This window comes from Lacerta agilis, chromosome 7 (assembly GCF_009819535.1).
Source record: "Lacerta agilis isolate rLacAgi1 chromosome 7, rLacAgi1.pri, whole genome shotgun sequence".
NCBI classification, from domain to species: Eukaryota; Metazoa; Chordata; class Lepidosauria; order Squamata; family Lacertidae; genus Lacerta; species Lacerta agilis.
The window spans coordinates 7,067,338-7,081,625 of record NC_046318.1 but is presented as its reverse complement, the minus strand read 5'-3'; the positions used below and the strand labels follow the sequence as shown (position 1 = coordinate 7,081,625).

The following is a 14,288-nucleotide window of genomic DNA, read 5'->3' as shown; positions in this document are numbered from 1 at the left end:
TTTGTTTCCACCCTTCTACCCATAATGGAATCCCAAATCCCTGTTTGTGGCAGATTCATCTTTGAAAACATGTGTTACAAGATCGCTGCAGCAAATAATGAGTCCCAGAGCTCCCCGTGGCTCAGCTCTAAGCCTGTTTTGGACGTCAGTGATGAGATGTGAGGCATACGGAATAATTTTCACTTTGGTCAAAAACTAAACAAAACCAACAGCGAGATTCTTTTTATGTTGAGGAAGGGAAAGGTCAGAAATGTGTGTATAAAGATACCAGATAAAAACTTCAGAAATAACACTTATTAATTCCTTGTTTTGGCAACCTAGGTCATAGCTGTCAAGTTTCGGATTTGAAAATAAGGGATCAGCAGTCTCACCTATCCCGGGGACAGTCACATGTCAGTGGTGGGCGGAGTCAGAAGCAAAAGTGGGCGGAGCATCGATGTAAACTCCAAGCGGGCTCAGGCTCGGAGCGGAGCAAAGAGGAGGGCAGCCATGTGTTCCGTGCAATGGAGCCCCATCGTCTTCTTGTCTGATCCCATCAAAACAGGACAGGAAGCAGCAGCTGCTCAAAGGCAGCCAGGCTCCGCCCACCAGCTAACCCTATTGGCTGGCTGAGGGGCTTGGCGGCAACGGATAGGGGCTGATGCAGGGGGAGGAATACACCCCCCTGTAAGCTGCCACTTGCTTTGAGGGCTGAGGCTTTTCTCTCCAAGTAGGCGAGGTCTTCCCACCCAGTCCCTGGCCAGCAGGGGAGGAGCTGCTTTCATTAGAAACGGGAAATTTAAGGGAAATAAAAAATAAGGGAGAGCAGCGGGAAACTGCTTAAAATAAGGGAGAATCCCGGGGAAAACGGGATACTTGACAGCAGCGACCTAGGTGTACATAGTATTTCAATGCCAGGTACTGAGATAGAGTTTATTTGATGTATTTTTAAAAAGTGATTTCTGTGCTTTCCTTCACCAAGAATGGCAACAAAATAAGGCCATATAAAACACAACAAGTAGGAAAACATTAAAATCATTATGAATAAATCACATACTTCCACCACACATTAAACCTCTCTTTGCAGCCCTCACCCAATAAGACAAAGCTATTGCGAAGTATGGAACTAAGTGTGAGTTTGCACAGTTAAAGACCTACATGGAGGTTGCTTTCCTCATCTGTATCCCATGTGGGTCTTTGAATGTTTGTGCCGAGCTCCATGTGGGGAAAATAAACTGTTGTCTTGAAAGTCTTCTCACAGGGTTATGCCTTTGAGGCTTCCTGTGTGGTTGCTGGTTTGTGTATCAGAAGTGCAGCCCAGTCCCACAGAACTGGAAAGGGTTTTCCCTACCTACAATGGAGAAGGCAGGCCTGGGCATTTTTCTGTGGCGATCAGCTTGTTTCTTCAAATGGGTGGTGCTTTGTCAAATGTTCTGCAGATCCCACAGACAGCACCACAGCATCATGGAAAGTGAGAGATTTCAAGCAACACAACACAACACAACACAACACGGTCTTTTTAAAAACAGTGTGTTTCCAAAACGGAGAAGAGCAGAGATGCAGTTTGATTCCCGTCATGTTTACCTGGGTGTTAAGTCCTGCCAAGTTGAATGATAAATATATATGTGCAATTTTTGCAAACTTGTCCAAGGCTTTTTCGCTTGCCCATGAGGCACACCTACAGCAGGCAACCTTGCCAGGCAACCTTGTGGTCTTTCTCCCATTTTCACCAGGTACCCAGGAACGACCTTTGGCTAATTAAACCATCTATGGCCTTTTAAGTTCTCTCTCTCTGTGTGTGCACACAGTAGGGGTTTATTTTTTTTTAATTTTTTTATGTTACGTACTTGTGTGTTTTTATGTCATCCTTGAATGAAGTGTGGTGTATAAATTAATAAATAGTAATAATAATGTAGAGCAGCTGAGTGGTCTTTTACAGCATACCTTTTATTTGGAAGTAGGCCTAATTGTTTCATTTAGAAATGGTGCAGTCCCATACATTTTATAGCGTCTTAGGGTGTAAACAGGGCGTCGGAATGTGACCACTGCTAACAATAAAGGTTCTGTTACATTCCCAAGACCCCCCTCCCCTTCTGTCGGTGGTCCTCTGGGGTGCGGGAGGGGGGCCAACACACAGCCGGATTCTACGGAAGTTTCTTTGGACGTGGAATACTGTGTCCAGTTCTGGGCACCACAGTTCAAGAAGGATACTGACAAGCTGGAACGTGTCCAGAGGAGGGCAACCAAAATGGTCAAAGGCCTGGAAACAATGCCTTATGAGGAACGGCTTAGGGAGCTGGCTATGTTTAGCCTGGAGAAGAGAAGGTTAAGGGGTGATAGGATAGCCATGTTCAAATATATCAAAGGATGTCATCTAGAGGAGGGAGAAAGGTTGTTTTCTGCTGCTCCAGAGAAGCGGACATGGGGCAATGGATTCAAACTACAAGAAAGAAGATTCCACATAAACATTAGGAAGAACTTCCTGACAGTAAGAGCTGTCCGACAGTGGAATTTGCTACCAAGGAGTGTGGTGGAGTCTCCTTCTTTGGAGGTCTTTAAGCCGAGGCTTGCCAGCCATCTGTCAGGAATGCTTTGATGGTGTTTCCTGCTTGGCAGGGGGTTGGACTGTATGGCCCTTGTGGTCTCCTCCAACTCTAGGATTCTATGATTCTATGGTTCCTAAATGAGTGCGATGGGATTTAAACTCAGGATTACTGCTTCGAAACCTCCTGGCACGCTCCACGAGGATGCCAGGAAGGAACAGCGAAAGAGCATATTCTAATCCAAACAGAAATAGGAGCGCAGTGGCTTTATCAAGACCCAATTTAAAACGGGCGGGCTGGATTTCAGCTTCCACACAACAAGCCCCCTCTCCCGCTCCAAGTGAAAGGAGAAAAGTGAAAGTGGGGGAGAGGAAAGGGGAGTCGATGTCCGAAGCAGCAGGGAACCTCTCTCCGCCTTGGAGGCCGATCCTGAAGTTCTCCAGCCGGGCGCAGAGAGAGGCGGATGATCCGCGACAGCGTTGCTGCTGCTGCTCCTCCTCGACGGCTATCCGCTCGTGGCTGCGCACCGTTCACACAAGCAGCCGTCGGCTTTTCCGCCGCGCGCCTCCTGGCCGGGCTTCCTCGGCGCGAGCGCGCTTGCTTGCCCTCCCTGCCCGTCGGGGCGGAGCCGGGCCCGGGTGGGCGTCGCCGTCGCCGTCGAGCGAGCCTATAAAGGGCCCGCCGGTCGGCGCTGCGCTGCGCTCCGGGCGGCAGTTTGGGCGCGAGCGCGCGGAGATGCGGCGCGCCAGCCGAGACTACTCCAAGTACTTGCGCGGCGCCGAGGAGCCCGAGGGCGCCCCGCCGCTGCCTACCCTGCCCGCGCCGCCTACGCCGACCGCGCAAACCCCCGCCGCGCCCGCCTCGCGCTCGCTGCTGGCCGCGCTGGCGCTGCTGGGCCTCGGCCAGGTGGTCTGCAGCATCGCGCTCTTCCTCTACTTCCGAGCGCAGGTAAGTCAGTAAGCGGAGCTCCCTGGCGAGGGATGCGCACGGGAGGATAGACGGCGCTCGACTCGCAGCGCTGGTGCGGCTGGGGGGCTTGAGCGACGCCCAAGGGGGCTGCGCAGGTCCCAGAGAAAGAAAGGCTGACCATCAGGTCCATGGCTGGCTTGGGCCAAAAGGGGGTGATGCGCCGTTGGGTGTGTGTGTGTGTTTATAAATCCTCTGAAAAGCACATGTAGCTTCTTATTTTTAACAAGACATTCCAATTCGCTACTTGTTGAGTAGCGCCTGTTTAACTGGAACCAGGATGAGGTTCGTTTCAGGCAACGTTAGGCTACTACGTGGTTGTGGCTGCGGTCGAACTTGGAAGTTGGGAAGTTCAAGCTTAATATTTCATTTGTTGTTGTTCAGTCGTTCAGTCGTGTCCGACTCTTCGTGACCCCATGGACCAGAGCACGCCAGGCACGCCTATCCTTCACTGCCTCCCGCAGTTTGGCCAAACTCATGTTAGTAGCTTCGAGAACACTGTCCAACCATCTCATCCTCTGTCGTCCCCTTCTCCTTGTGCCCTCCATCTTTCCCAACATCAGGGTCTTTTCTAGGGATTCTTCTCTTCTCATGAGGTGGCCAAAGTACTGGAGCCTCAACTTCAGGATCTGTCCTTCTAGTGAGCACTCAGGGCTGATTTCTTTGAGAATGGATAGGTTTGATCTTCTTGAAGTCCATGGGACTCTCAAGAGTCTCCTCCAGCACCATAATTCAAAAGCATCAATTCTTCGGCGATCAGCCTTCTTGATGGTCCAGCTCTCACTTCCATAAATTACTACTGGGAAAACCATAGCTTTAACTATACGGACCTTTGTCGGCAAGGTGATGTCTTTGCTTTTTAAGATGCTGTCTAGGTTTGTCATTGCTTTTCTCCCAAGAAGCAGGCGTCTTCTAATTTCGTGACTGCTGTCACCATCTGCAGTGATCATGGAACCCAAGAAAGTGAAATCTCTCACTGCCTCCATTTCTTCCCCTTCTATTTGCCAGGAGGTGATGGGACCAGTGGCCATAATCTTAGTTTTTTTGATGTTGAGCTTCAGACCATATTTTGCGCTCTCCTCTTTCACCCTCATTAAAAGGTTCTTTAATTCCTCCTCACTTTCTGCCATCAGGGTAGTATCATCAGCATATCTGAGGTTGTTGATATTTTTTCCGGCAATCTTAATTCCGGTTTGGGATTCATCCAGTCCAGCCTTTCGCATGATGAATTCTGCATATAAGTTAAATAAGCAGGGGGACAATATACAGCCTTGTCGTACTCCTTTCTAATATTTCATAGAATTGTAGAATTGGATGGGACCCCAGGATCATCCAGTCCAACCCCCCAGCAATGCAGGAATATGCAGCTGTCCCATACGGGGATCGAACCTGCAACCTTGGCATTATCAGCACCGCGCTCTAACCAACGGAGCTTAGAAAGATGCATCCGACCCACAAACTTCACTGCTTTCCATTAAGTTGGGAAAGGGCAGAGGGAAGGAGGGAGGAGTTGCTTTTGTCATTCTGCGCCTGAGAGCTTAAGGATGGCCCGTGCATGGAACTTCAGCTTTGATTTTTGCTTATCAGTTTGGCAACTCATGTTTAGAAATTTGAAGGGGATCGTGGCTGCCATACAGTTGGAAGCGAGTTGCTTAGGTATTTTGGAAACTGGAAAGACAGAGATGTCAAGGTCTCGTGGAATAATAATAACCAGGTGGTTGCTGGTGAACCTTAGTTCTGAAACTGTGGGGCTGTCAACTCAAGCTCAAGGTAGCAATCCACTTTAATATACAATTGTGATTGGTTACTGTGGGGCTGGGATCGTGCCCGGGCATGGAGCTAGTAGCTTTCTTAATGCAGAGAGAAAACCAGTTGAAACTTATTCTTATTGCATTTACTTGGGGAAAGAGCTGGATTTTTATGACTGGTGTCTGTTCAACAGTTTTATCTCTTAATCCTGGGGAAAGAATAGATACTGCTGAATAGATTCAAGAAGAGGGGTTGCAGAAATGCCTTATCTCATCTCTGAAAGAGAGAACCTCACGCCACAGAAATCTAGAAAATAAACGGGTTTATTTGTGGGCAGCGCAAATATATCTGCATTGCTGGGGTAGAAGAGGCTGCTTGTAGCGTCAACTTTCTGGTGGTTTATGCTGTGGTGCTGAAAAGAATTCTCTTTCTTTCTTGGAAATTACCCATTGCATTGGTTGAGTTCGCTTTTTTTGTTGTTTTGGTTTAGCGTTCTGAAATTTCTCAAAGGAAGTTAGAGGCTGATGTTTGCTCTTATCTCCCCAGAGGTAGAAGCAAATTCTGGTTTTGGGTTTCTCTTTTCTTCACGACGAAAGAAACATTTCTTAGTAGTGCAAGGCAATAATGCTGTGCTGTAGAAACGTTTGTACAAATGTTACAGAAGAATTTCCCCCTTAGGATATTAAACAGCTTGCCTTACAATAAGACAGATAACATAAATATTGGGATTCCACCCAGGTGGTTCCCTTTAAGCTTCAAACAATCACCCCGATGGGCTTGCCCTGTGTCAGGTCAGAACCAGGATATTTCAAGGGATGCACCTTGAGCTTCATGATAGAAGGAGTTCAAGAGGGGTGTACATGGCTCTTCTCCCCATTTCATTCTCACAACAACCCTGTGGGGTAGGTTAGGCTTAGGGATGGTGGCTGGCCCTAGATGACCTAGTGAGCTTCATGGGGATTCGAACCCTGCTCTCCTAAGGTCCTAGTCCAACACTCTAACCATTACGCCAGGCTGGCTCTTGTATATCTTGGGTATTCATCTGTGAGCTCATGTAAATCACTTCACTGAAACTTGTGGTCTTCATAGATGCGTTGATATCTTAAATGAAAGGTTCCCCCCCCCCACTGCAATATTGGATTTCTGAAGATGATAATGTTGACTATCTGTACAACTGCATAGAACAGACCAGTGAGATGTATTAAGGAAGTAACCTGATGCCTCATCCAACTCAGTGGGGTTTACTTTTGAGTAAGGCTTCCCTTATGTTTATCTGCCATGCTTCGGATTGGGCCGCAATCTTCATCCGCTACAGCTTCCACTCACAAAACCCCTTTTAAGCCACCAAGTGTGCAGTTACACCGGTGTCAGCTGTGCCATAAACATTACATCTAGATTAACTGGCGGCCACAAACCCAGGGAGTCAACATCTGGGTCCTGGAAAGGCAGTTCAGTTGGGTAAGACAGTCTTGTGAATGTGGAATTGTCAAGTGGATGGTATTATCTCATTGACAAAAAGCATTTGATAACTTAAAGTTGGAGTCTTTTCCTTTGGGCTTTCATTTAGTGCCTCAGAACGCATGCAAACTAAACGCCTGATGTCACTTGCGTTCCTGTAGCCCATGTGGTGCCGGCCAGTCGTTTTGGACGATGGCATTTCTAACTGCAGGCTGGCTGAAGCTTGATGGCAGCTTTTGTCCAAAATATCTGCCGGGCATCATGAGGGCTCCTTCCTCTGCAGCCCGTTGGTTTTAATCCGCAACGCTGCACATCAACGTTCTCCAACTTGGTGCCCACAGACATTTGGGCTGCAACTTCCATCCTCGCTGATCCTTGGCCACACTCTCTGTTGCTTTTGTGCCCCCCTGCCCCCACTCTGATGATACAACCTTGATGGCAGAAAGTGAGGAGGAATTGAAGAACCTTTTAATGAGGGTGAAAGAGGAAAGCGCTAAATATGGCCTGAAGCTCAACATCAAAAAAACTAAGATCATGGCCACTGGTCCCATCACCTCCTGGCAAATAGAAGGGGAAGAAATGGAGGCAGTGAGAGATTTCACTTTCTTGGGTTCCATGATCACTGCAGATGGTGACAGCAGTCACGAAATTAGAAGACGCCTGTTTCTTGGGAGAAAAGCAATGACAAACCTAGACAGCATCTTAAAAAGCAAAGACATCACCTTGCCGACAAAGGTCCGTATAGTTAAAGCCATGGTTTCCCCAGTAGTAATGTACGGAAGTGAGAGCTGGACCATCAAGAAGGCTGATCGCCGAAGAATTGATGCTTTTGAATTATGGTGCTGGAGGAGACTCTTGAGAGTCCCATGGACTGCAAGAAGATCAAATCTATCCATTCTTAAAGAAATCAGCCCAGAGTGCTCACTAGATAGACAGATCCTGAAGTTGAGGCTCCAGTACTTGGGCCACCTCATGAGAAGAGAAGACTCCCTAGAAAAGACCCTGATGTTGGGAAAGATGGAGGGCACAAGGAGAAGGGGACGACAGAGGATGAGATGGTTGGACAGTGTTCTCGAAGCTACTAACATGAGTTTGGCCAAACTGCGGGAGGCAGTGAAGGATAGGGGTGCGTGGCGTGCTCTGGTCCATGGGGTCACGAAGAGTCGGACACGACTGAACGACTGAACAACAACAGCCCCCACTCTTCTTGGGGATGGTGGCAGCACCCATACCTGCCTCCCAGGCTTGTTTGGGCTCTTGCTCCTTTTGTTGCTGCTTCAGCAACAGTGAAGCCCCACAGTTTCCCGTTTTATTCTTTTGCAGGGGCACTGCTTCCCTCTCCTCCTCCCTGCTTGCCTTGCTTTATGAAGAAAGGGGTGGAAAGGCTGGCTGGGTGGTAGTGCCTCCCCCCACCCCACACACAAGGCTTGGGGTCCTTATTCTGATCTCTCAGTGCCCCCGGGACAGCCCTGGGTACCAGTGTTTGGGGAAGGGTGAGGCTTCTGAGGTTCATACCTGATTAATTTTTATTTTTAAAAAACCTATTTCTGATGTGTGACTCTCTTTTCACCAGGACAATAAAACTGCACATTTGGGTTTGATTCTGGTTCAGTTCATCGGTACTTTTTAAAAACTCTGACCTTAAGCACTAAGCTTAAAAAAAAAAATGGTTTGTTAACTGGTGCATCGGAACAATTTCAGATGGGTTAATACAGGCCTGAACGAGCTACATAGAGATGAGCCACCAGCCGTGAGTTGTGGCCTGGGCCCTGTTTGCAGTGCCTTGTCTGTCTGGGCAGTTCCTGGCAGCTAGCCAAAGCAGACCGCTAGCCGAGTGCCTGGTGGGCTCAGCAGGTCAAAAGTTGTGCAAACTCGGCTTAATCACAGAGGTCTTGCCATTGGAATGCAAAGTTCATACAGTGAGCCATGGAGAAATGCTATCTGCATTCCGTAATTTTGTAGCTCTGTCTGTCATATTTGTCCACTAGAGCACAGAATGAATTTCATGTTGTTGTTTTTTCATTTTGGCTCTCCCAGCATCAAATATCAGCCAGTGTAGTCCAACAAGCAGGCAACAAACCATTTACAGTATGCTAGTAAATGCTAGATGCTTTTGAATTATGGTGCTGGAGGAGACTCTTGAGAGTCCCATGGACTGCAAGAAGATCAAACCTATCCATTCTCAAAGAAATCAGCCCTGAGTGCTCATTAGAAGGACAGATCCTGATGTTGAGGCTCCAGTACTTTGGCCACCTCATGAGAAGAGAAGATTCCCTAGAAAAGACCCTGATGTTGGGAAAGATGGAGGGCACAAGGAGAAGGGGACGACAGAGGATGAGATGGTTGGACAGTGTTCTCGAAGCTACTAACATGAGTTTGGCCAAACTGCGGGAGGCAGTGAAGGATAGGCGTGCCTGGCGTGCTCTGGTCCATGGGGTCACGAAGAGTCGGACACGACTGAACGACTGAACAACAACAAAAGTAAATGCTAGAGAAGATTCCCTGGGAAAGACCCTGATGCTGGGAAAGATTGAGGGCACAAGGAGAAGGGGACAACAGAGGATGACATGGTTGGACAGTGTTCTCGAAGCTACCAACATGAGTCTGACCAAACTGCGGGAGGCAGTGGAAGACAGGAGTGCTTGGCGTGCTCTGGTCCATGGGGTCACGAAGAGTCGGACACGACTAAACAACTAAACAACAAGTCTGTATCACAGCCACATACAGAACACCATGTGCCGTTAGGGTTGCCCCATCTAGTAAAAATAGGGAACCAAGAAAGGAAGAGAGTGGCTGGTAGGAGAGACCTTGGTGCTCCTTGTTCTGCAGATAAGCAAGAGTCTGAGTCTTTTAAGTTGCCTCCCCATAATTTAACTTCTGGAAGCCAAAGATGACCAACCAGCTTAGATGGCTTTACAGAAGAATTAGAATTACCTGTGGTAGATTCCTCCTCCATTAATGTCAGCCGTATTTAAATGAAATACCCATGTTCAATGTATAAACCAAAAGTGAAAGAAAGAAAGAAAGAAAAAGAAATTACCCATGTTAAGAGGCAAACGATGATGATGATTTTAGTTTATTACTCACTTTTCACCCTAAGGTCCTGAAGTGGGTTGTTGTCGTTCAGTCGTGTCCGACTCTTCATGACCCTATGGACCAGAGCACGCCAGGCACGCCTATCCTTCACTGCCTCCCGCAGTTTGGCCAAACTCATGTTAGTAGCTTCAAGAACACTGTCCAACCATCTCATCCTCTGCCATCCCCTTCTCCTTGTGCCCTCCATCTTTCCCAACATCAGGGACAACTTAAAATACAACTTCAAAGTCAGCTTAAACGGTAATATACACTTTGGTTGTTCGTACTTGGAAGAAGTTGAATATGGAACATTTAACTGCCATGACTGATGGCTTTTGCCAGACCTCCAAGGGAATGTCAGCACTGGGTTTAACTGGGGCAGAGTCCATAGGCAGCTGTTGGAAATAGTGTGCTAGAATGGAAAGACCCTGGCCTGAACTGGAAAGGCAGTTCTTAGGCTTCTATTTTCACGTTGTCTGAGATGAGGCACACTGATAAAATACCTCGGTAGAGAGACCCACATCTCTCTTGCTTCTTGGAAATTTGCGCACTAATTCAAATTCAGAATCTGAACTAGCCAGACATTTCAAATCAGCTGCACTCAGTTCTTCATTTGGAGTAAAATTCTTTAGAAATTTCAGATTGGTCCACAGTGTCGTTAGATTTTAGATTTTAATGATCTCTGTCCCCATCTGAGAGAGGAAGTATGTACACGAGATGTGAGAACCAATACTCTGAATCCACCCTCCTTGTCCTCAAGTGACATCAAGTGACATCCTGTTCATTTTTAAGTCTAAGCTTGAAGGACTAGTGGCAAGGACTAGGAGCAGAGGGGATGAGACCGACAATAAGATTCCTGTGTTCAAGTGTCATTCAGTGTGTCACTTGAGAATGGAAGGAAAGAAGGGAGTTGTTTTGGCACAGAGATGCTACCCATCAGTTTCTGTGCATATGTCAATGTTTGTGCAGTTTAATGCTTCCTTCCATGTTAAATACGACTTGCTGGAGTGTCTGTGATTCTTGTATCTTTTCCCTCAGTGTCTGGTCCTCAAAAGTATACTGCAACTGAATCTATAAAGCATTTTGTTAACAGCTGTCTATCATTGTGACTTGTGCTGCATCATGTATGTTCCAGAAATCTAGAAAGCAACACAAGCTTGAAAACTCAAGGAGTTTCAGAAAACAGCTGTAGTTTGGCAGGGGTGGGGATTTCTATTAAGAGCACGTAGAAGATGCTGGCCCCAAAGGCCATCCAGAATATGTAGCCTTTTTCTGCCACCTCCACCACAGCTGCCTCACGTTTAGCAACTTTTTTCTGTTCCTCGTGTTTTCTTTCATGTTTGATGCATTTTTCTTAATTTCACCAGTTGCCCAGTCTTTTGCGGGTTCTTACCATGGTTCAAGTAGAGAATATAAAATGTATTTGACACCTGTTAGCCACCAAAACTTTCTGACACGCTTTTAATAACATACAACACCACATCTTTGGCTTTCGGTAATGATAATGTTGATTGTGATTGTTCACCTTTGGTTCAACAACTCCCACCTTTTGCTATATTTCCTGTTCCCCGGTCTGCAGAAAGTTTACCTACGCGACCTTAAACTGGTTGAAGAAGTTTGGTAGCTAGCAAGCAACTCGTAAATCTTAATAAATTTCTGATAAACATTCCTTGTCCTGCTGAAGTTGTTAGCTAGATTGTGTAGCACAGGTTTGTAGGCACAAATTTCGGTGATTTTTTTTAAATGTATAGCATCATCATTAAACTTTGAAAGCGTTGCAAATGTGGGCCCCCCTCCCCTTCCAGGATTTTTTGAAGCCCAGATTTTGCATTGAGTTCACTCTGTGTTAGAGCTTAGCTCCCTTCTTCAGGGCCATCTTGTAGCTTGAGGTCTTGGTTTATGAAAATCTTAACCACATGTGAAACCATACACCAGAGTGAAAAGTGCATGTTGTTATCTCAAACAGGAAACAGAATGGCCCTGTGAATCTCAACCAGGAAGCTGTGGTTGCTTACCTGTTTTTTTATTTTGCATGAGTAAGAGTTTTTACGGTGCTAGAGAAAGTGGGACATGGGTGAAACTCTGAAGACTGGTTCACACAGTTGTTTTCATGGACCCAAAACACTCTACATGGTTGACCTTGAGTGCACATGTTTGGTGATCCCACAGCAATAGACGAATGCACTGATTTCCATTGTTTTGCTTTATTTATGAGTTACTTCCTTTGAGACGTAACAATAAATATATATAGAAAACAATCGCTTATCTAAAAACAGTCAAAATAATTACATATATAGAAACATTTTAAACATAAATATCAAAACATGTATGATACTACAGCGGCAAGAAGAAGTCCCAGCAAAAGAATGGACACAAATACTTAATGAATAAGCAGAAATGGCGAAACTTACCAGAAAAATAAGAAATCAAGATAACAAACTTTTTAATAAAAGAATAGAAATGGTTTGTTGAATATTTACAAACAAACTGTAAACAGATAAGAACATTGGCAGGGTTATTGTACAGTGGTACCTTGGTTTACAACCATAATCTGTTCCGGAGGTCCGTTTGTAAACCGAAACAGGTTGTAACAAAAGGCGCGCTTTCGCCAATGGGACCTCCCCCCAAATTTGTTCGAAATCCCAAAAAATGGGTCCAAAAAAAGGTTGCAAACCGGGACACGCATTTCCGGGTTTGACGTGTTTGTAATCCAAAACATATGCAAACCAAGAGGTATGCAAACCAAGTTACCACTGTAAAAATTTCAACTAAGGAAATTTAAATTGTCCCAGGAAGTGTTGTTCCAATTCTACAAAGGCATCATTGAAACTGTTCTCTGTAATTCTATAACAGCTTGGTACGGTACAGCCTCCAAGAGAGACAAGAAAAGGCTCCAACGAGCTGTAAGAATTGCAGAAAGGGTAATTGGTGTTAGCTTGCCTTTAATAGAGACAATTTATGCTACCCGAGTTAGGAAGAGAGCAGAGAGAATTGTAGCAGATCCTTTACATCCCGGTCATCATCTGCTTGATTTACTTCCATCTGGACGTCGCTACAGGACTTCATATACAAAATCGGCCAGGCACAAGAATACTGTATATACTTGAGTATAAGCCTAGTTTTTCAGCACATTTTTTGTGCTGAAAAAGCTGCCCTCGGCTTATACTCGAGTGAGGCAGGCGGTGGGGGCGGCGAGAAAGAAGCCCTTTCTCTCCGCTCGTGCCGCCACCCGCTCTCCCCAGTCAACCATTCCTTAAGAAGTGTACAAGAATGGCGGTTCTTTACTCTCCCCAGGCAGCTTGTTCCATTCCTGAACTGCTCGCATAAATGCAAACTTGGCAAAGGAGGAAGAGGAAGGAGCAGCCCAAAGGGCTGCTTTCGGGCTGCTCGTTCCTCCTCCTCCTCCACAGCAGCAAAGGTGAACCGGCTTATACTCGAGTCAATAAGCTTTCCCAGGTTTTTGTAGGAAAATTAGGTGCCTCGGTTTATATTCGGGTCGGCTTATACTCGGGTATATACGGTAGTTTTTTCCCTTGTGCCATTAAATTGTTAAATTCATAGTTGTATAGCTTAAGGGGAGGTAAAATATGGGTGGGGTTTCTTTGCTTCTTTGTATTGTGAGAGGAACAGTGTCTGTATGTTTACATTGCAATGTAGCCGGAACAAATTCCAAGTATGTTGGAAAATGTACTTGGCCAATAATAAATTATTCCTATTCCTATTCCTATTCCTAATAACCTGCAGTTTTATAAGAGCATACTGTATATTTAAAGTGGATGAATAAATGAGCAAATTAAGTTAATTTGGATATGCAGAAAATATTAAAAATAAATTTAAGGAACCGCAGAAAGAGGAGGGAAGGAAGTCGAGTTTTGAAATGTTAAAATGATTGTGAAATTATTGAAATGTATAACATTGAAAAGCATAAGTAAACAACAACAACACAACAACAACTCTTCAGCAGTGGGGCAGCTTCTGGGAAGTCAAGTCTTTAGAGTAGTCTTTTTAGTTACACCAGCTTTTGCCGGTGTAACTTTTACTGAGTTGCCAGGTCATGTGGCCAAGCAGAAGGGGCTTAGGATCCATCCTAACTTGCCCCCTCTCTGGTCCCGCCACACATGCCCAGGGCCAGTGGCGTCACAACGAGGGGGGCAGGGGCGGTCCGCCCTGGGTGCCATGTCTGGGGTGTGTGTGTGACAAGAAGGTACCGCAGGGGCTTGTGGCACGAGCAGCCACCGCAGCTGCATGTGAAGGATCCTCTGTTCGCAGCTGCAGGATCCCAGCAGCAAACTGCTATGTACAGGGCATGTGTGGCATTGCACGCATGCGCCGTACGTATCAATGCTGCACATGCGCTGTGCATAGCTATTTGCCGGCGGCGCCGCTCAAGCGCTGTATGGACGGTGGTGGGATCTCTGCGTCGCTGCTACAGCCACAAACGGAGGATTCTCCGTTTGCGGCTGCAGCCACGAGCAGAGGATCCGGGCACCATCCGTATGGCCCTGGGGCGCCATGTAT

At 46.4% G+C, this 14,288-nt stretch overlaps 1 protein-coding gene across 1 annotated transcript in view; it reads left to right on the top strand.

The window, feature by feature from the left end:
* The first annotated feature begins 3,257 nt into the window (after nucleotides 1-3,257).
* Nucleotides 3,258-14,288, top strand: part of TNFSF11 (TNF superfamily member 11) — a 28,873-nt gene continuing 17,842 nt past the window's right edge. Inside the window, exon 1 of the mRNA XM_033154037.1 lies at nucleotides 3,258-3,470. Coding sequence (XP_033009928.1) covers nucleotides 3,258-3,470 — 213 coding nt within the window. The remainder of the gene's footprint in view (nucleotides 3,471-14,288) is intronic.